Source organism: Tyto alba, unplaced genomic scaffold, assembly GCF_018691265.1.
Source record: "Tyto alba isolate M040663 unplaced genomic scaffold, T.alba_DEE_v4.0 Super-Scaffold_20000042, whole genome shotgun sequence".
Classification (NCBI taxonomy): domain Eukaryota; kingdom Metazoa; phylum Chordata; class Aves; order Strigiformes; family Tytonidae; genus Tyto; species Tyto alba.
In genome coordinates, this window is record NW_024881293.1 from 2,953,603 (window position 1) to 2,979,175 (window position 25,573).

The window sequence follows — 25,573 nt, forward strand, 5'->3', positions numbered from 1 at the left end:
AGAAGAAACCTCAGACCAGCTTTACTTGTGACTTTATTACATACAAGAGCATCAGTGGCTATACATGAGCATAACTCCATTCAACAGTTTAGCAGAACTGTCACTTTTAGTCACCTTTAGTTTGCTTTAAAGCTGGGGTAACTCTGGACCAGTATACAAACTATGTAGAGGGCAAGCAGTTGACTGCACTGTAGTGGCTGAATACAAACTCCTTCCTGGGGGAAAAAAGAAAATATAATTTACAGTGTCCCATCTCTTGTGAATGCTTTTAATGATTAGGAATGGTTTACAATAAGATAGTGACCACATGTCTGTGTAAACCACCTTGTCTAGAGCAGGTGATGGAAATCTTTTGATGGATTTAGGCTGGTCTTATTTGGCTGCTGAACTGCAATGTCTAAAGTTTTCGAATTCAATCACTGCTGCTGCCACATTGATTAATTGTGATGTAATTTCCCTCCCAGTGGCAGCAGCAGTGACAGCAGCAATGAAGGACTGGGCAGGTGTAATGCAAACTTCAATTCACTTCACAGTTTCTATCATCTCATAAATTGTAAGACAAAGGAATATACCCTCTTTGTCTTTTGCTTTTTCAGTCCTTCTTAGATGCAAGATCAGAGGGGAAACTGTCCAAAGGCGCCTCTTGGCTGCATTCATAAATACATGCCTGGTCATAGCAGGGGAAGGTTTTTCCCAAAAGAAAAAAAAGCACTAAATCCAAAATGGTAAATATGTGAATAGAAATAAGACTTCTGTTCAGAGATGTTGTTTAGCACATGATTAATAGATTAACATATTGTTAGTCATTCAAGTTTGAACATTGGTTCCCATGACACATTGCTAATGTATGATAATGAGGATGAAACCCCTTTGCAATCATGTGCATCTGGTACAGCAGACTTGACATGTACCTTAACTCAATGAAGCATAAGCCTGGAATAATAACTTCCTTCATGGGAAAATATGCTCAATTAGCTGTTCAAAAATATGAATGAGGATGGACAATTTTCAGTTTCAGTCTCTTGTAAGTAAGAATTTATTGGCTGAGATCGGAATCCTTCATGCGTGTCTGTACTCTTTCTTTTTTCTTCCATTACTTGAATTATTTTGGGAAGTTTTGAGCACTTTTAAGGGGAGGGCTGGAAGTTTCTAAGGGAAAGATTAAACCTCTGTCATTTTTCCACAAAGCTATTTCTTACTTCACTAGGCAAGGAAGTGAATGGTTTTTCTGTTCGTTTTCTATTGCTTGCCATGATACAGTACTGCAAGCACACTAAGGATCCAGGACTGGTGTGTCATGTCACTCCCTGTTTTATTTTAGAGGTTTTTCTTGGTAGTATCCTGAACAGAAAATTAAAGGAATGGAAAGCCAGATCTTTGCTGGTCTTGTCCAAAACCTGACTGCTGTTGTGCTTATTCAATTCCTGCAACTGGGAATTATGGAGAGAAATAGGTTTTGCTTCCTCATTCTCCACAAAAGGATTTGACACAAACTCCTCCATAGTTCTTTGATTATGAAATTGTTATCCAATCTGGTTTACAACCATGTTTTTCAAAAGCCCTCCTGCCTTAGGGCTGCCTAGAAGCCAGGATCATAGGTAAATGAGCTGATAGTGGAGATTTGATCTATGTGGGATCCCATCTGTGTGGAAAGAAGAATATTTGGGTTTTGTCTGGCATCAATTTCTAATTGAGAAGCTTGTGCTTTTTCAAATTTATATGAACTAAAATTTAGTGTTAGAAGTATTTTTGGATAACAGGTGAGAAATCTATGACGACTTTGCTTGGGAGTACTGAAGAAGCATAGATTATAAACAAATCTTTATTTCTGAGACTACTCACTGGAACAATTTTGTATTTTACCATAGTGTCAGTTGAAGCCAAACAAAGTCCTGATAGGCATTATCTATCACAATGTATTTTCAAATTTCCTCCCCCCCAAAAAAAATCTGGCTCCAATAGGTGATTGCCAATCTATGATCTAGTCTCTCTGTTGCTGTAACAAATAGCCAGAAGATATGACAGGCTGTGCAGGTAGAATGTAATTCAAATGACAAGAGTGGCAGTGTACAATAGGTTTGTAATTTGGTTTCTCTGATTTAGTGCAATTGGGGAATTAGAAGCTTGCTTTGCTCCTCACATTTGCTTCCCTTTTTGGGTCTATGCATTAGTTAGGCTTGCTTGGTGACGTCTCTGCTATCTGACTGTATGCCTCTAAAAATAAAGAACGCCACGTGGATTATGCCTTTTATTTTCTTTCATGGAGTGATTTGGCTTTCTTTAATAAGCCACTGGAAGAGGAAGTAGTGAAGCTTAGAGTGTAGGCAAACTCTAGAAGTATGATAAAACTTGCTAATAGTTTATGAGAAGAGACCGGAGTGGCTGTGGAATGACCACTGTCCTGTAGGGCACAAGAGGGTGCTGTGCACTTAGCAGACAGCAGGCTAAACCCCTCATTTAGTAGCACAGGTTACTGTAACTGGCTGATGCAAATTAAAGATTAAAGAAGTAAAGTTCTATTATCTTATTAGACAGAAAGCTTTGCAGAATCTCATTCCCGCTATCCAAAGTTGCCTGCAATGTCTGGCAGGTGAACGAAGCTTTGAAAAGATTGAAGAGAATTTCTATGCTGTGAGGAAAACAGATGAGGTACAGAAATGAGCAGTAGCTAAGGAATGAATAAAGCTGAACAGACAAAATGAAACAGGAAATATTATGCAGAGAAAGACAGGTCAGGAGGAAACTCTCTGAAATCAAAGACAGCAAGAGGAAGGTGTCAGGGCGTGGCGGGTGGCCCGTGATGGCAGGAGCTGCAGCTGGGCTCCTGTAGCTGAGGATCAGAGCTGTAACATGTTGGCATTGAAACGCTGTTTGCCTGGATGCTGGGGGAGCAGGGCCGATGTTTGACAAACCCGTGGGACACCTATCCCAAAATATCCAGAGCCTGATAGTAATCCCTAGTCTCCTGCCAACCCCTTCACAAACATCTCAGACAGGAAAGCTTCACAGATCCTGTGGAGAAATTGCAAACTACATGGAAGTGTGCAGAATAAGCTGTGATGATAATGTTGCTTACAGTGCTTCCCTACAGGGGGTAACATGTAAAGAATACACGTGAACTGCTGAGCAAGAGGAAGATCTGTTTTTTACAGAAAGGAGTAGTTTTAGCAAGGGCTGGTGGAATTTTTAGGGCATCTGTGTCCTGTTCCTACCCCTGCCACTAACATGTTCTTGGATCTTTCACAAACTGTGCCTTATTGTCTGTAGACTCCCATCTGTGAGATAGGCATAATAACACAGAGGCATCTTTGGAAAGAAAATGTCAGAGTCTGATTCTGTATATTTGATAGAAAAAAGGTGGGTCTAGATAGGAGGAGCCATAGGGGCCCTTAAGTCATGTGTATTGATAACCCCTAAATAGGGAGTCTCCATAAAGTTATCATTACTACAGGATATCAGGTCAGGTCTCCTTTCCTGTGTTAGGAACAGCTTTACCTCTGACCTAAAGCCTTAATTGAATTAGGGGCAGAAAAACAGTAAATTACATCAGGAGCAAGTGTTTGCAAGATACGGCCTTAAAAGTTTAAAAAGCATCAATTCTTCATGAGAAATACCAGTTGCAGTTACTTGTTGATGCTGATTCTTTGAATCTTGACTACAAGAGTTATTTTGCATGGCTTTTTTTTTTTTTATTCAGAAGTAGTGTATCAAACTTCCACTTCCTCTGTAATTTAAAGGTAAATATTTTAAATAATCACCTCAGGAATTTAATTGGGCTTTGCCCTGGTGATTTATAGAGGCAGCTGTGCCCATTTCTTTCTGGGTGGTGTTTTAAAAGTAATTCAAGACATGAAAGACACCTGGAGCAGGATGTGTGTTTATGGGAGGGATTTAGAGGCTGGTTCAAGGTGGTTTAGCTAAAAGACCTATAAATTAGAAACAAGGTGTGTTGCAAAAGGTGTGAGAGAGGTGTTCAAAGTTGTAACCCTTCCTGGTATGTTTGTTTCCTAAGGGCAGTTCACAGAATTGCTGAGGTTGGAAGGGACCCCTGGAAATCATCTAGTCTGATCCCCCTGCTCAAGCAGAGTCAGAGCAGGCTGCCCAGTGCTGTCTCCAGTTGGGTTTTTAATATCTCTGCAGATGGAGACTCCACAACCTTTCTGAGCAACTTGTTCCAGTGTCTGACCGCCCTCACAGCAAAAAAGAAGAGTTTTCTTGTTTTCTCGTGGTTCTTAATCTGTGCCCATAGCCTCTTTTTCTGTCAGTGGATGCTGCTGAGAACAGTCTGGATCCCTCTTTGTTCCCTCCCAGCAGTTCAGTGTTTCTACATACTGAAGCAGAGGTAGATAATACTGCTTTCACTGTTTAAATTTAAGTGCAGTTATTTTGGGAGGATAGGCTATCTTAGAAGGGAATTTTTATACCCTGTCCTGGATGAAAGATACTCTGAATTCAGTTATGAAATACTACCTTAAATCGAGATTACTGGCCTCTCTTTGACCTAGAAATTAGCTTTCCAGAGGTGTTTGAGTTTATGCTCTAATCTTCAGGACATATGCACCTAAATACAATCTGCCTCTTTAGAAGAATGTTCCCTCACAGTGCATAGGTGAGTCCCATTTCTGTCTGCTTACACAACATGCACAGGGTGGGAGGGATGGAGTTAAAAGTTGAGGTTGCAGCTGGCAGAGGACTGGGCTTTCTGGGTGTGGATTTGGGGATGTCAGGAAAACACACATGCTTATTGCAAAATCATCTCTGCTGTCCCATGGGAGACAATCAAATATTTCAACACCCTGAAAATTTAGAAAATCTGTTCAGTTTTAACTAGCTGAAGATTTGATCCACAATTTGCACTTTTATGTGGCCCAACAGAGATATTACTAGTGCTGTATTAGAAAGTAGCTGTTTTGGTCATTAAAACAGGAAGGAAAAAACCCCTCACTTTTGAGACAACATTCCTTGTTGTTACAGTAGGTTGTACTTCTTGGTTAAAAGATAATGAGTCATATTTAAATAATGGTAACATGCTTGCTCTAAAAGCTGAGAAGGCATCCAGAAACAGCACAAGTCACGGTTCCTTGTCTTTGGGCTCCCCTCCTTGCTGCTCTTCTACTCCCTGTTTCACAAAGGAGAGGGAGAATTGTGCTTAGCAGCCAACCAGGATACTTACCTGACCTTCGCTTGCATTTCTATAGGGTGTTGGTCACCTTGATGTAGGCTCATGCAGACACAAAATAAGTGATTTTGTCAGGGTTTATTACCTGAAGGGCTTTTTAAGCATAAGCTGTTGCTGTCAGAGTCACAGGATCAGGTGTGATTTCCTGTTTGCTGGAATATACAGCAAATATGCAAACAGGCTCTCGGCTTTTTTTAGCTCACAAAAGCAAGGGAGTCCTTTGAAAGATCCTCCGTTTACCCAATCATCGCTTTCCCTTACGCTGTACAGCATTATAATATTCTGACAGTGTAAATCCTCACATTTGCCTCCCTCCCTCTCTCCTTCAGTCACTCTCCCTCCCCCCTCCCAAGACTGCTGCTATCGGATCTGTGATGATATGTGATCTCCTGGATACAATCACACACACACACAAGTACCAGGCACTGCTGCTCAGCTGAGCAAAATGTCTTTCTCTTAGAAGTGGTGCTCATCACAGCTTTCAGATCCTTGACGATGTTGCCATGCTTTCCTTTCTGCCTTCTGCCTTTTTCTGTCTTTGCCTGCCTGCTTTTCTTACCAGCGGGTCATTTTTGCCCTGCTGTCTGTAGCTGTATGGACTACCACACCATAGATTGCCGGGATCAAGGACTCCCAAGTGTTCCTAATCCATTTCCACTGGATGTACGGAAACTTCTTATAGCTGATAACAACATTCAGGCAATACCAGCTGATTTCTTTATATTTTACGGAGATCTAGTCTATTTGGACTTCAGGAATAACTCCCTCACCTCTTTAGAAGAGGGTACTTTTAGCAGTTCTACCAAACTGGTGTACTTAGACTTAAGCTACAATAATTTAACACAGCTTGATGCTGGGATATTCAAATCAGCAGAAAAACTGATAAAATTGAGCCTTGGAAACAATAACCTGGTGGATGTGCATGAGGCTGCTTTTGAGAACCTGGAACAGCTCCAAGTGTTAGAATTGAATGACAATAACTTACAAAGCCTAAATGTGGCAGCCCTAGAAGCGCTTCCCTCCCTGCGGACTATACGCTTAGAGGGCAACCCTTGGGTCTGTGACTGTGACTTTGCCAATCTTTTCAGCTGGATACAGGACAATGCATCTAAGCTCCAGAAAGGTAAAGCTCAGCGGCTTACAGTGCAGTATGTACGTTTCTCTGTATGTGTGTCTCAGAGGGAAGAAGGGTTCTTGGTCAGATTGTCTGTGTGCTGCCTGCAGTGACCCAAACTGCATTTTGGTCAAACTGTAATTGCATGCTTTCAACAAATGAGTCCATTAAAATGATGTTGGCTTCTTTTTAGCAGCAGGTCCTCTGCCCAGTTAAGAAATAAAATTTTAAAATTAAACCCTAATAATTTTGATTTATAGCCTAAACTTACATAGGCAGTGAAAGAGCCTTTTCATATTCATTCAGCCCAGATCTGGTTCTCTTCCAGACTTCATTTTCTCTCTGGTAAATATATTTTCTACAATAAGCCCTTTGAGCAGCTAAATATTCTATGCCAGCTCCTTAGGAAAACTGATTTTTCTCTCATTTTACTGATCAGCTATAAAGCTGCTACAGAAGAGTTACATCCCCATTTTAAGCAACTGTGATTGTCAGTCCTTTCGTGGAAGTATTTTGTTGTGATACTCTGTGTTTGAAACTCTCTTCAGTAGCTTGATTTTGACTCTTTTTGTTAAAATAGCACAGCTTCTAATATTAGGAATAAATTCAAATAATTCTGGAACACACCAAAATGCAGGATATATAGTTCTGGCATTTGAGCCAGTAATTTTCAGAAAAGCATGAGGGGGGAAAAAAAAAAAAAAAAAGAGCATTAAAACTGCCATGTATAAGGAATCCAGAGTCTTGCTCCATATTTCCCACCTGACCCCAAAGCCTCTCTTAATCCAGCTTTAGCAGGAGATCATCTCACAGTTCATGCCTCCCAACAAGCCAATGCCCCAATGCCCAGCTGCTGGCAGAAGGCAAACTGCTTGGAGCATAAAGACATTGTAAAGGCTGCAGAGGGTATACGGGTATTACCTGACATGGAATCACTGGTGTCCAGGCTGCGTCTGAGCTGGTTTGTCTGTGCAGAAGGTGGCAAGAGCTAAAAGGCTGGTGCTGGTGGAGAAGCTCGGGAGAATGGGTTGAGGTCAAGTAACTGTTTCATTGAATTCAGACAAAAAGGGAGAAAACCCACAGTGAGCCTACAAATTTCAGATGTCTTTTCTCTCCTTTCTTGATTATCAGAGTCTGTAGTCGGTTACTCAAGTTCTTCCTATGCATATGACCTTGGATAGCACTTTTTAATATACTCATCTAGGTTGCCCTAAATATTCTTAGCTGTTAAACAACAGTTTTAAGGAAGAGGTCATTTGAGGAAGAAGTGTTGGGTTTTTTTCTGTCTACCTCAGTGAAACTCTCATCTTGATTCTTTCTAAACCAAACCTGGGCCTGTTCTGCCACCTTCCCTCACGCCTAAGCTAAAGTTTGCTGTATTTGAACCAAGTATTTTGCCCATTTCTCTTGTTAAACATCAGTTCACTTTCCCTGTGTTTTCCATCTCTTTTAATGAACTTCTAGCTCCTTCCCCTTTATACAGACTGAGTCTGTTCAGTTTGAGAGTCTGTCCTAGGCCATCTCTCTTTTCTTCTGCCCTGACAGTGTGTTAAAGCGCATCTGAACTTATGTCTGGAAATCTCAAGAGACTGAGCTTTCCCATTATATTGCCAGTGTTCTCTAGTGTCCTGTGAGCTTATAGATGCTTTCTCATAGCATTTTCTCTCATCCACAGTTGTGTTTCAGCCAAATAGCTAAAAAATTACCAGCTCATCCAGATCTTCCAAACTTTCAGTTAGATTTGATTTGGGAAGACAAGGAGGGATGGAGCAAATATTCAAATGGTTGGTTTTGTGAGAGCTGTCCCCTCAACATAGCTTAGGCAAATTATTTGCATTCATTCCCAAGAGAAAATCCCTTGATATCTTTGCACCCAGTCATATCAGTGAGATCTAGTGCGTGTGTGCAGAAAAGCCTGCAAAGTCAGCGTTTTCATTGTTGTGAGCTGCTGCCACAAAAATATTGGCTGTCTCTTTTAGTAAACTGGCAAAACATTATTCATGAAGGTGAGGGCAAAACTAAACCCAAAAAGGAAAGACTGTCTCAATGACATTTTAAAACCATATGGGCACAACTGAGTGACTTCAAAGCAACTTCTGGAAAGTCAGTGTACAACTAGTTCTTAGAATTATGATTTGATTGCATTTTATATCTAGTTTTCAGTTTTTAATTATGCTTCAAAATTATACCCATTAGGAACTAATCCCATTAGCATTACTTGTCTGGTTATATTTGTCCAAAGCCACGTTCACCTGGCCTTTCCAGGGAGGGATGGGAAGAGCAACTCACTGAAAGATTCAGCATTTGGACTGCCTGGCTTCCTCATGGTCCTGCTGTAAGGCTGGAGACAGAAGTGTTCTTGCAGCAAACACATCAAGATAAGTAGGGCAGCAGGCATTGTCTGGAAATACAGCAAGAGAAAGAGATAGGGATACATATTCAGGGCCTAAGAAAAGAGCTTAATTACCTTGGCTGCATGCTTTTCCCTTACAATTCTGCAGCAGCTCAAGCATTTGCATTGCATGGCCTATACGAATGGGAAAGGGCAGGAAGGAAAAAGGAGTTGACTTGTGTTTTTCTTTTCTTGGTTTTCTTTAAGAATAAACTGTGATTAGCAGTACAGGACGGTTCCACAGCAGATTGAAGTTCCCCAGCCTTTAAATGTCAGACTTTGTAACGTGGGTTTACTGAGAAGGGAAACAGTGCGAAAGGGTGAATGACAGTAAACTTGCATCAGTGATCCCCAGTCCTTTCATGAAAAGTACAAAACACTGCAAAGAAACTAAAGGCTCTGTACACTGCTGTGTGTCTCAAGCTGGCTTGGGATGCTTTGGAATGGGTTACACAAAAAAGGCTGTGCCAGAGCAGAAAAGCAACACGCTCCAACCATCTGTGGATGGCCTGGGATCCAGGGCTGCCATTTTAAGTGTCACTGTAGCATAGCCATCCCTCAAGATTCAGAACTGGTAGCAAGAAACAGGAGATAAATGGCTAGGAGAAATACATCGCCAGATAGGTGTAGATTCTGGGCATTCATTGTGGTTCCTCACTTTGAATGACACTTAAAACAGTTTAATGTACCCTGTCTGCGTATCTGAGAGAAATTCCTCAAACTGTTAACTATTTACTAAGCCCAGCCACTGCTCCAGCTTTTAATTTTAGCACTGCAGTAAAACGATATGTTAATCACAGCTATCCTTATTTTTTGCAGAAGAAATACCAAGTTGATTTAAAAATTGGAGTTTTATGCATGTGAACCGAAATCTCAATAATTGATCCTGAAGCTCCTCTACCTCTGTAATTAAGGCCCCTGGACAATTCAATAATCTGAACAAAAGCCATACTTCAGCTCACTCGTTTTGCAAAAGCCAGGTCCATTTTCTTTCTGGCATGCTACCAGAAATAGCCTGTAAAGTTATAACTCATGCTGACCTGTCTGACTAGCTGTCTGTAAAGCCTCTTCCCAGCTGAGCTGCCTTTGTACAGCTAACTTGTCGCTTCACACAAACAGCTGGGATTTGAATCATTTTACAGATCCCAGCATTTATTCATCTAACCTAAATTTCTAAATAAAGGCTAGATCGGCAGTGAATACTCTTGCATGCCAGATTTACAGGCAGACTTACTAAAGAAACTGCACTAAAAGTTTTGCAATTGAACTCAGCACTTTACTTGCAGTCAAACTCAGCACTTTAAAACAGCAAACCTTTTTTTACACTTGTAAAAAAACAGCATTAAACTTGTGTTAAAACCAGAATTTTCATCATACTCCAAAACCAAACCACATTTTTCCCCTCTTATTTAGTTATTATTTGATTAAAAATGAATCAGTGGGTACAGTGCAAAGTAGACCTGGAAACTGTGAAGATCAATGGAACGGTGATAAGTGGAGAATATAGAAAAGTTGCTCTTTTTCCTAGAGAAGACAAAGTGTTCACTGTGGGTCAAAATGGTTGTTATAAAACTTATAAAGACTTTCTGTAGAAGGATGCTTGATTTTATAGGTGTTTGTTAAGCCTGAACAGCAGCATTGTGACCGATGATTCATATTAAAGGCTTCCCGTTAGGAGATGCATGAAGATTAAGAATACTGGATATTTCTTTGGAAGTAGAAAAGTTGTTGTAAGATCTCTGTCTCTTCAAAGATAGGTATAAAAACTTTCATGGGAGGTTTTACTCCATGGGGGGGCATGCAAACTCTCAGAACACAAAATATCTTGAAAGAACAAAGGTCTAAGTTGGTCTTGTTGGTCTTAAACATATTATTCAAAGAATTCAAGAAAATCGTATATCTGAGGTGTATGCTATTATGTTCTGTCTTCTTGCCTATACTTGATCCATCTTCTTGAATTTTAAAAAAAGCTATTGACAAGGCTGAAGTTCTCTGAAGTGAGAATTGAAGAAGGCAGAGGAGGAAGAAGAGCATTTGTTTGGACTCTGGCAGAATAAATTAAGAAAAATATGAATGAAAGCAAGAGAGGTACTGAATAAAGAGAAAGATGGTTATAGGCTGAGTTTAAATTTGGGGCATAATGTTTCAAAATTTTGAATTCAGTGAAGTCTAAGGAAATTTGACATCCATTTTTTTGAGATTAAGAGACACCTTTGAGATTTCTCGCATTTTCTGCTTCAATGGGAGCTGGAAATCCTACAAAAATGTACTCAGTTATATCTCATATTTGGAAGGGCTTTCTTCTGCTTTCAGAGCTTGCTCTGTATCACATTTTATTTTTGGCTAAAAATGCACTTTTCCTTTCTTGCCTCATCTCTTCACTTACTTTTTTTAGTAATACTGTTTGAAACTCAGGGCTCATCCAGCAAAAGGTTGTCGCTGGTGCACATGACCTACAGAACTAAGGTTTATGAATGCTTCCATTTCAGTGTTGAAATAGAAATGGCTTTGATGGAATAAATTTTTAGTGAAAAGTGCTGTTTAAAAGTAGTGCATAACACTGCAAAAGACGTTTCTTGAACCCCTCTGAGGATCTCATCTCGATGAAGGAATTGGGTTCACTTAAAATGCTTGTAACAAAGGAATACAAGTAGTCTGCAGTGGCTGCACTGAAGGGCTTTGTAGAGATCTCTGTTGCTGATTTTTACTTTCTGTGGCCATGCTTTGGGCAGCTGTGCCTGTGACCTTGTTTGCTAATGACTAATGCATTTTTAACATTACTTTTAATTAGAGTTCAAGTATTCCTTGGCATGTGACTCTAGTGTCTCCTTTCTGTCATCTTGCCCTCATTTTGCTTTTTACTTTTTCTCTTCTCAGTATCTTTCAGGAAGTTGTGTAGAGTTTCTGGGATTGCAAGAAATAGTCAGTGTCTATGTTTTTTGTGCCAGATGCAATGGTGTTTTCTCAACCTTTTGTGTTCAATATATACTCTATTTAAGTTCCCCGCTATCCATTGCAAAAATGAAAAATTTTGCTGCTCTCAATTAAAACCATATTAGAAAGACTGTTAGCAATTTGATGAGAAGGTTTAGACTGAGCATTTTTATGGGTAGCCTGTGTGCACTGATATTTCCAGAAAGACTTGAAAAATTCATTCAGAATTGTCCAGTGGCAGAATTCCAAATGGATTTGTGCTGCCTGTGTGATAAATAAAATAAATAGCTATTCTGAACAACAGTAGCACAAATTTAAGTGAGGATCAGTGCTGACTGTTAGACTTCCCTGTTGCAGGCAGGCTTGGCTAGCGCAGTGTCAGTGCACCATCCTCCTGAATGCTAACGTTTACATTCACACCAATAGAACCAGAACTGGTAGAAGAAGCCTAAAGAAGACAGAACTGGGTCCATTTGCAGAACTGTAACCTAAACTAAGGTAATCGTTGAACTTTACTGCAAGAAAGTTCATTAGGGGCAGCAATTCCCATGTCACAACACAGAGGCTGAGGCTAGGACCATGTTTTCCTCTTCCTTTGGTCAAATGTTGCTCCACTTCGGAGAGTTGCGTGCACAAGACTACAAATTTTTAAGATATTTAAAGGCTTTTTAGTGCCAGTATTGATACAGATGCTGTTTAGCTACTTCCAAAACTTCTGTAGCTAGTACCTCCTCAACATGGATAGGTAAATTCTGGTGTAAAGTGGCTTATTTCCAGGTAAAGACTGTCCATGCAAAAGAATAGGAGAGAAGGATGACAGTGAGAGGAGGTAGGAAAAAAACAAGAGCAGCTAACAGTGAGACTGTAAGCAGCTGTCTGGAACAGGAAACTTGGGCTGAATTCAGTACTAAAAGAAGGCAGATATGAGATTCAGAAGTGAATCAGTGCAGTGAAAAGAACGGAATGATTTCTGTAAGCCTTTTTAGAAAGACTGTGCCATGAGGTGGTCATCTCTTGCTTCTTGGGCTCTTTCTATAACCCCATTCCAATCTAAGATCTATTGCTAAACTTACTCTGTAAACAGAATAACATCTTATTTCACTAGTCCAGGCATTTATATAGCCCTGGGCTCACTGAAAATGTTAAATATTGTCTTCAAAGTAAAGCATCATAATGACATGAGAGTACAGGTTTCTTTTGACCGTCTAACCTAACTAAAAGCAAGTGAAACAACTGAGCATTTTGTAAATCCTCTTGACTTATCATTCTTTATCAGTACCTATTTACTCATCTGCTGTGTAGAGAAGGCTGCCTTAACTTCGTGTACTAATATAGAACCAGAGCAAGCTTCAGCTGAAAAGGACAGGCTGTTCTGTCCATTACAGCCATTCAGTTCTTCCCCAAGCATCATGCACATGCTAGCACATCACTAGTACAGAACATAATATCCGTTTTTTTGGAAAGGAATTAAAAGCCTTAAGACATTTCACACATTCAGCAGCTTTTATTCTGTTCAAGCAGAAACTCCTAACAGAAATTAGATTCCCTAACAAACGCATCAAATCTGTTTCTATATATATATACATAAATAAATATGTAATTTGATATCCTAGTCATTTTCAGTAAAATGATCTGACTGCCACTGGCTTTTCACTCTGTTTCTTCCATCTTAAGGTTTTTTGGAGTACTTCCATCTTTCACGGATTTGAAGATGTGAGGACAGCATTTGCAGATGTGAACACTTAATGTTGAACTCTATATTTAGTCATTGAGACAAACTGTTAAGTACCCTCTATGTTGATCTGTGAGAGTTTAGGGCACTTGGCCATAAAAAGCTTTATTTACGAACCTAAATCTAGGCTTCAGGGGTTTTTAAGCCTTACTGTTCTGATAGCTTGAGGCTATTTCCAATGAAATTTCATATCTCTTCAGAAGCAATGCTTCTCTCACTACTTATTAATACATATACTATATTAATGACAGTGTTTAAGTAGACTAAAGAGTCTAGCTGGAGGGGAAATACCATACAAGAAATAAAATGCCACATTTAAACATTTCAAGTCTGTCAGCTGTGATCAGCAACATGAGAGAACAGCTAAATTCTACTCAAAAGGGCAAATACCAATTTTACATTACAAAAGAAAAGAAAAAGTAATTGAAATAGCATATTACAGTGCTCTTACATTTATTGTATAGATAGCAATGGACACGTGCATGAAGCTCACTTAAATGTTTATGGCTTCAGATCTTTTTCTGGATATATTTCCTATACATACCAGTGTATGTATAAGTGGGCATTTTCATTGTCTCATACTATTGTACATTGCTGAATATTAGGAAAGTATTTCTTTTGATACCTGTATTTTGTAAATTCTACAAAGACCCAACAGAATTGAGGACTCTCTACTTTTTAAACTCAGCATCCAAAATCATATCTGGGAAATCTTGCTCTGAGGATCAACAGACAGACCATACTGTTGAAGTAATAATGAATTTCAAAAGTTCTCCAATAAAAGATATAGTTAGCATAGGTATTAGAAATCAGCAAAGAGAGAAATACACAAGGAGTCCTTCAAAATACTCAAGTAGACCTGGAATAATTGATACCTCTTTCTGCTTGTCTTAAGCTGGAGGAATATAAAACGAAACTCTAAATACACTATGTCATCAGTCAGCACATCTAGGGAAAACCCACGTCAGATCCAAGAGCAGGCAATTTCAATACACTCAATGGTCCAGCCAATGGACTGTTTGAAAATTCCTGATCAAACAGTACCGATGAGAAACATGGTTGAATTACAGCTACAAAGTACCAGCAGAATGCTAATGAAACTTGGTACCCGGGGTTTTATGGCGTTTTTGAGATGGGAAGATCAGTACAGTTATAACTTGGGGCATTACAGCATTGTCAGCCTGTTTTCATTAATTTACAAGGAAATTACTAATTATATTGTATAAAGACCGGTTTCAGGCTGCATCCATTTTCTAAGAGCTTCATTTTTACGGAACTATTTCAGCCTCTGACTCTGCAAGACAAGTAGGCCTGTGCATAGTCCTTTACTGAAACAAATGCAAAGTGTTTATTAGGATCTACCTGCAGCTTAATTGCCTACAATTTATTGTCAGGGTGTAAGTACTGTACTTCAGTAGACTTATAATCCTCTAATAGTAAGGCATCTCAAAGTCATACTGTTCTAAAACCTATCAGGGAATTTCATTGAAAAAAACTCTACCTAGAACCCTCCTGCATCACTTTTTATAAACACATGTATTTTTTTTTTTCTTTTTAGAAACATGCCTCTCCTTTTTACATTATGGTTCTAGAATTCCAGCATTTTCACACTTTCCATGTTAATTAAACGTTCAGTTCCTCAGGGTACAGACCCATATTTTCATCTTATTTCATTTTTTCACTGTTAAGAGATAAACCTGCATAGAATCTGGAACCTGCCCCTTGACTGGGACTTCAAAGCATTCCCTTTTTAAAAGCAAACAATACATTACAGCTTGCCAATATAGTACATCTGCATCTTCAGATGACATAGCAGAAAGCTACAGTGTGTGACATTGTCCTTGGGACAGCTGGAGTGATGATAGATAATGTGATGGCCCTGTCCAAAATAACATAAGCTACGTATTTATAACACACTCACACTTGTTATTTAATTTACAGATTTGTTTGGTATGAAGAAGCAACTCTTTGAACATGTTGTGGGAGCAAAGAGATAGATATACATATATATATATATAACTATCATCAAAGGTTTTCTTGCTGCAGCCAAGGACTAAATATCAAACTCGAGATACCCTTTACAAGAAGTCTGGCTGATTTTTTACAATAATAAATTGAACAGGTTCTAAAGAATAAAAAAACAAACAAACAAACAAACAAAAAAAACAACAACAACCAAGAAACCCCAAACTAACTATCAAAATACCATTCAAGTGGCTAAGGTGTGTAGAAAGTAGAGCACTAAGGATAAACGGCACTCTCTTGTCCTCTGGAAGTCTTGTGGGGGGGACAGGTAATTTGATTGAGCCAGTCTATATGCAACTCCTGGGAATCACCCAGAGTAATAAAAACCACACCTTATAATTAATACTGATCACTTTATAGAAGCCATGCTTTTGTTCGCTGTTCATGCAGAGGGTGTATGATCACCTGGGATTACTCTCTGCCCAAGCAAAGAACAAAACTGGAACTATTGCTAGGCGTGAATGTAATAGCGTGGGTGGAGTACAGAACATCATTTCTCCACACACACTGGGTTCTCATAAGGACAACCTGCTTTGAAATAATGTAAATAAAGTAACATATTGCTATGGAAGTAAGCAGATGAAATGGTGTTGTTTATATGTCATCTTAAGCAGACACGCATGTGCCTTCAGATTATGATGTTTTCAGGTGAGCAGTTAGAAGCTCTGGTGCAATATAACCACTGCATTAGCTTTGGGAGAAGTTCCATGTGCCACCAGAGATAGAGCTGTTAGTCTTCTCACTGTTACAAGTGAACAGTCTGTTCCAAATTCTTTTTGGAGTCAAAAGAAAAGCTTCCAGTAACTGTATTAGATTTTGCAATAGTGTCACGACACAGCAAGGAGAAGCATTCACTGAACGGGATGGACTAATAAGTGTTCCACTCTCCCTCAGTCACTGGCATGTGCTTCTGCTGAGCTCTGCAGTCCTAGGTTGCTTCCAGCACAATTTTAGCAGACTGCTTTATGTGTGGATGGGAGAGGTCGGTTCATTCCTGTCTTGTTGAAAAGATGGTGCGTACTCAGGGTGGCTGAAACTATAGCTGGGAGCTAGCTGTACTGGCCCCTGGTTCATCATGCTGTATTGTGCCTGCTGACATCTATTATTCTCAATGACTAAAAATTCTGTAAAAACTTGAGGCTAAGCTAGCACATTGGAGTGTCACAGAATAAAGCAAGTCAAAAATTCCCATCTAATCTATTTGGTTTGAGAACATGACCTAGATTCCAGTACCCATGGCTACATGGAAAGGAGCTTTTTGATTTCTCGTTATTGTATAATCAGACTCAAAATCATTACAGTACACTGATTCTCATAACAAGAAATACCCTTAAGTCACTCGATATGTTGCAGATTCTTTTCTATTTGTCTTCTGTGTATTGTGACGTTAGATGAAAGCATCTGGGAAATAGGAATAGAGCTCACAGTCTTAAGCTTAGTTTTGATCCGAGGCCAAACTGCTGTTGGTAATGGTAATGAATAAGTGGGCTCTTACTTTTCAATCTCTAGGATCCTTGATAAATACTACCATACTAAGTTATTTCTAGAGCCAAAGGCTGCAGTATGTAGAACTGCTTAGAACAATAGTTTTCTTTTGGAGTCTTTTTTTCCTCTGTCTGTTTGTTTGTTTGTTTGTTTTATTTTCCTACTTCCATACTTATGGAAGCTTAGATCTGATACTCCAGCTCATCAAGGCCACTCCGCACAGAGGTCATTTCAAAAATTGACAGGTGAGGACACCAGAGAATTTCTTTTGCAGTTGGTCAGAAATAGAAAAACTAGAGTTGTTTATGGTCACCCGTGTGCTCTTTCTTTAGACATGCTGTGGGCAGTTCTCAGGTCTCAGCAGCTATTATAGTGGTTTGCTTTACAGAAGCCCACTTGTATAGAACCTTATTTTTTCTCATGCTTGCTACAAGTGAAATGGGATTTGTTTAGGTGTTGTGTTCACTAGGACCAGGCTCTTCTGCCAAAATACTGCAATGGTACTTTCCTATTTGCAAGAAACTTCCTCTTTAAATGAGTTTGTGATGTTACATTCATTTTCTTGCTGTTTCTACACAATGGCAGTAACTGCTTTGATTACCATCAACATCATGCTGATTTATTGAAAACTGTTCACTTTTAAAAATCTGATTAAAAAGATACAGGTCTTGGAATTCCAGCCTATGGCTTTTCACTCCTGCCTTATTCCTCATGGTTTTGAATAGGAAAGGATATCCATTTGTGTCCCCTCTTGCTTGTCACTCCCATTAACCCTAGAGTTGCTATTCCCAAGTCTTGATGAAAAGAAAATATAGACTCGGTGAACAACTCTGTCTTCTTTCAGTAAAGAGGTTTGTACAAAGAGCTCTATCACAAGCTCCAGAGTACAATAGCATGTAGTTTCTCTAGCCACCTGTGCAGTCATGGGCACACTCCAGGGCTCCGGTGTGTCAGGTTGTGTGCAAGACGATATATGAGGATACTGCAGGTTCCAGATTTCCAAAAGTCTTGGAGGATGTTTGAAACCATGTGGCTCCTTTACCTTCCAGGCCAGTTCCATAGACAGGAGGTTTCAAAGACGTGCAAAGCAAGTTGCCTTACCATCTGGTATACATTGCCAGTGCACTCCAGGCTCAGAGAAAAAATGCAGCATGTATTCAGGTGGCAGTTTGCCTAGAGGAAACCATTCAGCCTTGGGCACACTGGCCATTGTCCTATTCTGCTGGCAGCTTTTATTACATTGTCAGTGAGAGGAGCATGAGAAAGAGGGAAGGCAACAGAACTTCAGGCAAATATGACAGCTACAGTATAGCTTTTAGGGATCAAAATTTAGTAAAGTCATCATTACAAGGTCAAATAAGTCAGGATGATAACTGGATCCATAGCAGACTTAGCTAAAACTCCCCCTCAAATCAACATAACAGCTGGGCTGGATCCAGATAAGCATTCAGGTTTGAGCTACTAACCCTAGGAGGCTGGGTTTGACAGTGAAACATCATCTGCCATAGCTATTCAGCCCCGAGGAAAATGGGATTCACAAAAGCAGACGAAATCTTATCATCACACATTCCTTATTTAAAGTGATGTAACGGTTATATGGTGGAGCTGTGGGATGGAAACTCCCTATACACTGTGTGCACACAGCTATGCAGTCAAAAACTGGGAGTCCATTCCATCATCATTAGCAGACACAGTAAAACTGTATCAAGTAAACCAGCAGCTGTTCTCGTGTCATTAATACACAATTCTTGTATTTCCCCTTTACATTCATATCCTTAATAGCAAGATAAAATCTATCTTGCTAACAGCCATACAGACTAATTCACTCTGTAATTTGTTCCATTCTAGCCCTGTTAATTATACTCTCTCGATTTTCCCCTGTTGTGAATAAAGAGGGAGTTGGGCATGTGTGGTGCACTGTATGCTTTTACTGTCCAGTAAAATATATCAAACTATATTGTCATCAGTTTTTAAATTTGGATTTTTTTGCTATGAAGAACCCAGCTCTTGGCATTCTTCAACAGTGCATTGAGGAATAATATCAGCTAGTCTGCATGTCCTTATGACAGTCAGAGAGAAAGGGTGAAAGCAGGTCGTAGGCAAACAAGCATCCATTAACCCTAAGCTGTTGTTTTGACAAGAAGAAAAAGACAACTGTAATTTGGGAACTAAATGGAAAAACATAGTGTAGAAGGCACCAAGGTGTGGAAGGAACTTCAGTATCCCTGTTACCCTGTTTTGGAGTTAGAATTTGTGTTCAGATGGAGTAGCTGGGAAGTGCTTCCAGGTCTCCAGATTTAGATTCATCCAGGTTCAACATTCACTTTTCTAAATACTCAAAGTCACAGTCCTAGGTCATACCTGACCATCCTGCAAGACTGAAGGTGAAATAACTTAATTTCCAGGAGCCACTCAAGGGGGTTATGTAATGGCTTTTGGATAGTGACAGATTTTGTTCCTTTTTTCCTAAATTTTGTACAAATTCATAAACCTAGAATTAACCCTAAAGCTTTTCTTCAGCCATTCAATCTCCGTCCAGAGCAACAGAAGGATTCTATCAATATTCCACTGATTTGTTTCCCTTTCCTCTTCTTTGCAGGTCTCCATGAAATCCAGTGTTCCCTGCCTGTAGAAAATAGAAGAATCTTTCTGAATGAATTATCTGAGGTCAGCTTTAGTGAATGCAAATTTAGTTTGTCATTGACGGACCTTTTTATCATCATCTTCTCTGGAGTCGCAGTCTCCATTGCTGCTATTCTATCAAGCTTCTTCTTAGCAACTCTAGTACACTGCTTCCAAAGATGTGCTCCCAGTAAAGATGACGATGATGATGAAGACGACAGTGAGGACTGAACTTAGTCTATATGCTTAAGTTTCCTTGGTTTATAAGTTACTAGGTCATCAGCCAAAGTCTAGGAAGAAAACAAGTAGAGTAAAAGCTTTAAACATGAATTAAATGAAATCACAATGTGTAAGGATCCCTTCTAATCTCCTGAGGGTCACAGGTAGGAATTGCAGTTTGCATCTGAGACTGTTAGCTTTGCTTATGTATGTAACCTGATGCAATGAGACCGGGTTCAGTTCTATGATCCTTAATCAAACACTGCATTTAAATTGGAAGATTGGAGGAAAGAGGCAGAAAGGCAAAAAAAAGTTCCCCTGTTTTAAAAGACTGACACACAGCTTCCAGATTGTCCTTTTGATGAGATGCAGATTTCTATAAGTGCTTAATAGCTTGTTCTAAATGCACTTCAAAAATGCCTGGCTAGATGGAGGCACTTCAGCTGGAAAATACAGAAGCAATTTAAAATAGTCTCCTTCCTAGATCTAAGCAGTGGGAGATTCTATTAAGCTCATACAACTTCTTAAGTAACAAAATGCAATTAGAATTATTCCTAGATTTGTAGGAAGAATTATAGGAAGGTTGGCATTTTCTCTCTACAAATGTTCTCTATAAACATTCATCCTCCATTTAATGATAGCAGTTGCAGGCATCATTCAGCCAAAAAAATTTTTTTCTCTAAGTGAATACGATTCTAGATATGAGTCATCCACTGCAGCTGCCTGGCACCTCTTTGGTCACGGCACAAATACTAAATTTAACATTCTTTTGCATTTTTAGATGCAATGAAGTAAAGGATTTCCCTTCCCTATAATGCTAGGCACAAGTAACTGTTGCAGTATCCAGTCTGTTTAGTTATTTTAAAACAGTAAGGGCTATATTCTGCTCCTGATTATACTAGAGTAGCACAGCTGGAAGTGAACACCATGATCCAAATTGGCAACTGTATAAACAAGAGTGGAATCTGGCCCAGGATGTCTCTGACTGTATTATAGATTTGTCAAAACTTGAGCTCTTCAATATAGCGGTAGATATTTTTGTTAAAATTAAAAAGACATTTATTACAAGAGATTTTTGGAATAGTGCTGGATAGCTTTTTAGGATAAGTATATTTTTTAAATATTTGTAACGGAAATATTTTTTTAAAGCTCTGTGTATTTCAAGTGTTATCTAGAGTAGCTGCGAGGGCTTAAAGTGAAGAATAACATAGTAATAAACAATCTAAGGCCTGTGTGGTATAAAAGAATTAGATCTGATAAAAAATAGCATCTATTTAACTACTGTAAATGCTATTATTTCTTAAAAAACACTCTTTGGTTAAAATATTGCCTTGTTCAGTTAATACGAATGGTCTTTATGGACAGTTCATTCCAAATCTCTTGTATCTGTTGTGCTAATTGTTCAGGCAGACAGGAGTGACTGACACAGCGTGGTTAGGGGTAATGGGGTGCAGGAGGTAGGGCACCAGATCAGGGCTCGACACTCCTGTGCGTTGCCCCCATCTGACAGTGATCAGCAAGACCAGGAGACCTTCAGCCAACCACTATCTGTCTGTGCCTCAGCTGCACTACCTATAAAATGAAGCTCATAAAAACTATTTATCTTTTTCAAGTGCTTTGAGATATGCAATGCGGGGGGCATTATACTGGGGCTATGTGTAATGATTATATATGTTAGGCTGAAGCAGATGTTATGCAGTAGGTCTAATCTAATCTCCTATCAGTGTGACTTCACTGACACCCGTGGAGTTACTCCACTGGCTAACAGAGTTTGCAGTGGAGTTTGCACCACGCTGAGGTCAGAACCAGGACAAGAGCGTTTATTTCTGTTAGCTCTGCAGCTTATTCAATGTGACTTAATGCTACCATTGTTAAGATCATTATTTCTGAAAACACATTGAAACAGAATTAAATAGGACAGTGAGAGGATATTCTGTATCAATACTGTCTTATCCTATTCTAATTCTTTCAAGAAAAATGAAATTACATGATTTTCACTCTGTAGTGCCATGATTATAAATAACACAAATATATTTATAATTTCAACATGGGCTTTCATGTTTATTTGTACATGGGTATGAAAAAAGGAGAAAAAACTTACCTGATTCTCTCATTTATAAGCGGGGTTTTGCAGTATGGTTGGCAGTACACAACTTGTTGCCCGGTGCAGTTCATGAAGAATGTTTCTTTTGCAACAAATGCGGATATGTTATCAACAGTTTTATATTTAGAGCGGTGCAAATTGTTCAGTCATGGAACAAGAAACTGGGTCACACTTTTTTGTCTGCAAGTTTTATTAGGGACTCAAAACTTGCAACCAGTTAGCAAAATGATTTGTCATACCAAACTTTTCAGTGAGACATCAGTGGATGTTTCAGCAAATGTCTACCCTTCCTTTGATAATGAATTTATGGTTTTGTTTCATTATCCTGTAAGGCTGAATAATTTTGCAGAGGTCACATCTCAAACTATTTTGACTGGGTTCTGCTCTTACTTGCAGGTTCATCCTACCATGGTGCCTCAAAGTGAAGATCTAGATTTGTTTATAGTTTGTAGCTTTTTGTTCAACCCAACATAAAGCCCTGATTATATTTGGAATTTAGCACCCCTCAGAACAGCAAGGAACAGACCAAGCTGACTCCCACATAATCCAGTGTAAGATGAAGAGCAAGCCTTAGTAAAGATTTATTTATGAAGCTGCCATTCTGGATACTTCATCACATCAAAGTGATTTTCCAATGTATGTTTTTTTCTGGATAAGAAACTTTACTTAGTAGGGGAAAATATCATTAATGTATATTTCATAAGTATCGAACTCATCCAGTTAGCAATGTTTATTCATCGTAAGCATCAGCTACCTACTATTAATACTGATTTTGCATAATTCTAATTGCTAGTAAATGAGACAGAACTTGGATTTAGTTCTTACTGGGGATTTTTATTATTTTATGTAATCTTCAGAGCAAAATGTTCTCCTGTAGGAATATTACGAGAACTAGTGATCACCATAGTGATCCCCTCCACAACTGCATTATTCTTGCAGTTTTACCCTCCACAAAGGCAGCAACGTGGAGGTAATCCCATCTCCAGCTTTGTGGACCTGGGGAGCGTCCCCGTGCGAGGACGGTTCGGTGGGTGGGATCGAGCAAGTATGCTCTCCCCTCTCAGGCTGAGGTAACCCCCGTTAAGATTAGTGAAGTTACAGAGGTGCCAAATATAAGGGCTGAATTTAGCTCCCTGTGCAATACATCACTGGCTCAAGAAGCACTGCCTGTACATGATTATAAGTGTGCAGTAGAAATTTTGTCCTTGTTTACAATTTTCCTTCTAAAAGGCCTTTACTTTAGTGGTGGTATCTCTCACCGTCAGAAATGAGCGGACATTTTACCTGCTTCAAGGGGAAGGAAAGATACTATGCGTGACCCAAATAAAATGTTGCAGGCTCAAAGAGCTGGGAAGCAGCTGTCACACTGCCTGCAGATATGTCTCCTTGATGAAATGCTGGATCTTGGTATGTGTGAGGATCCAAAAAATGTGCAAGAAAGCAAATCTGCATGATGTAATTGAGATAGCGTCTGACTTTTTAGAGGTGTGTGCATTGGTTTAAAAAAAAATCTAATCCACAGAATATTAAAATAAAGATCACCTGAAGCAACTGTCCAAACCTAGCATTTCATCCTTCAGCCAGATCCTTCAGTCAGCATCTTTTTGAGGCAGCTTCAGTCCTGCTGTGATTCTTACTCAGATGTGAATATTAATGGGTCACTTTTTAGAGAAGCATAAAAATGTACTGGGAAAGTACCTTGAAGGGATGGTTCTGGAAGCTCATAAGGAGGAGCGTACTGCTTGCCTACCTCAGATATATAGTAGAGAGTGAACCACTGCACACTGAGAGCTAAAATTTAGTGTGACATACTTAGAGGTGATGAAAAACGGTCTTGTCTCTCAACTGTGGGAAGAACTGTGTGCAGTCACCTGTGTATGTGGACAGGGTGTGCACACTTGTGCGGTAGGGAGAAGGTGTGTGTATAACAGTACTAGAGCTTGCTGTAACTATCACCCCTGTAGACAGCCTCAGTGGAACAGCTGAAGCCCGATGGCGATGCAGAGCCTGAGACAGCCCTTCACCCCTACTGAAGGTTCCTCTGTGCTGGCTTTCAAACCCACGGGAGCAACTCCGTGCAGAACCTTTTACTGATTCAGCATATGCTGCCTACCTGCTACGTGAGTAAATTACTCTGGTTTCCAGGGCTGCTAACTGGCACATTTCTAAGTTCAGCTCATGTCCCCCAAAATAAAGTAGCAGGGTTTTGATAGCTTCCAAACCTGACCATTCCTCTCCGAGAACCATCCTCTCATCTGTGGTGTGACCTGTTTTGCCAACCTCTAGTGGCACCTGAGCTGCTTCACTGTGGACGCAAGTCATCGTGGTTCATGGTGATGAAGGTGATGTTGAAATGCTGAATCCTTGCATACTCTTCCAAAAGGAAACCAGAAATACACCTTAGGAGGTTAAATTTCTTAAAGAGTAAGATCTGCCGTGGACTCCGAGTGCCAAGCAGCCTGTAATGCACATGAGCCACATTTCTTTCATGTCCTATCTGTTAATATTGGAGCAATGCAACCTTGTCATAGAATTGTAGAAATAGCTGTGGAAGAGCTTCAAACACATCATCTAGTGATAGCTGGTGCTTTGTAATAAAAATACTTGGTTTTCTAATCAGATTCCCACTCTCACCTTGCCGTCATCTTCCCCATTTTGTCTTGGTTTCTATATTGTTATGTCTTGACTGTATCTAGAACAACGGAATCCTGGTTTGATACTATCTCTGTATGGAACAGCAGTACAAATCATCAACAGCAATAAATCCAACCAGCAGACAAGGAAAAACACAGTTTTGTTTATGCTGAACAACCATCCATCTATGATTGTGAAGAGTTAGCAGGAAAAAAACTATTCCATTTTAAACTGAGAGAGCAACAGGAGACCTTCTGTTACAAAGCAGAATGCTTGAATTATGATGTGTCGCTCCAGTTCCCATCAGTTCTCACGCCCCACCCAGAGCTCCATGAAGCCGTGTGAAATTGTGTAGCATCGGGTTAGCATCACATAATGTGCTTTTTTGGTGGTTGTCAAAAAACATACGAGTAAACACTTCAGAGCAGGCTTCTACTGTTAGTTTTGTGGGAAGTGAAAAGTTTGCAGGGAGGTGAGCAGCAAATCAGGAGTGGAACAGCTTGGGCCAGAGTTGTGCAGTAGAATCAAGTTTGCTTCAAAGCAGTGTCGTTTTGGTCTCAGCTGCTTTTTCATCTGTTTCTGTTAGCAGTGGTGAGGTCTAAAGGTCACCAAGCTCACACCCAGATATGAAGTAGTATAACCCATTTCAAGCAGAATTTTATGTCAATTGAATTTCTAAAGTTTACTGCTCCCCACCAAAACACCATTTCCCTATTTAAAAGCTTGAATTTGAATCTGAAATGTGATATGTCACTTAGTAGGCTGCACAAAAATCTACCAACTCAGAACTGAGAAAATCAAAAACTTCCATCCAGACAATGGTGCTAGCAGGATATGCTTCAATTGTTTCAGTATGTGAGGTCATTTTTCCAAGCTGACTTCACTGGAATATAAGTCATTAGACTTTGACTCGTCCTTTTTTTTTTTTTTTTTTTTTCCATGCTACTCACCAATAGCTAACCAAGATACAAATTACTGGCATTGTGCACCACCTTAGAATCTCCCATCAGAAACTGGAAGAATGAGCAAAAAGGAATAGAGAATTGAGCAGGAAAGCCAGCTTTGTGACCTTTGCTTAAAATCTAACTGTGATACAGTCCAGCTGACATTCCAAGGCATAGCTTTGTGGTGAT

The 25,573-nt window shown here is 39.6% G+C and overlaps 1 protein-coding gene across 4 annotated transcripts in view; it reads left to right on the forward strand.

Annotated features, from left to right (window-relative positions):
• The window catches only part of LRRC38 (leucine rich repeat containing 38), a 71,594-nt gene extending 47,169 nt beyond the window's left edge, over positions 1 to 24,425 (forward strand). Inside the window, exons 1-3 of one of the 4 annotated variants that reach the window (XM_033007722.1) lie at positions 5,535 to 6,302; positions 19,461 to 19,528; positions 23,771 to 24,425. In XM_033007722.1, the coding sequence (XP_032863613.1) occupies positions 5,675 to 6,302; positions 19,461 to 19,528; positions 23,771 to 23,839 (765 nt within the window). In that variant the 5' untranslated portion in view covers positions 5,535 to 5,674 and the 3' untranslated portion in view covers positions 23,840 to 24,425. Of the gene's footprint in view, positions 1 to 5,534; positions 6,303 to 19,460; positions 21,716 to 22,202; positions 23,294 to 23,770 lie in introns of those variants that run through there. The other 3 variants (XM_033007721.1, XR_004409243.2, XM_009966393.3) reach the window with 3 other exon arrangements.
• Positions 24,426 to 25,573: the final 1,148 nt, after the last annotated feature.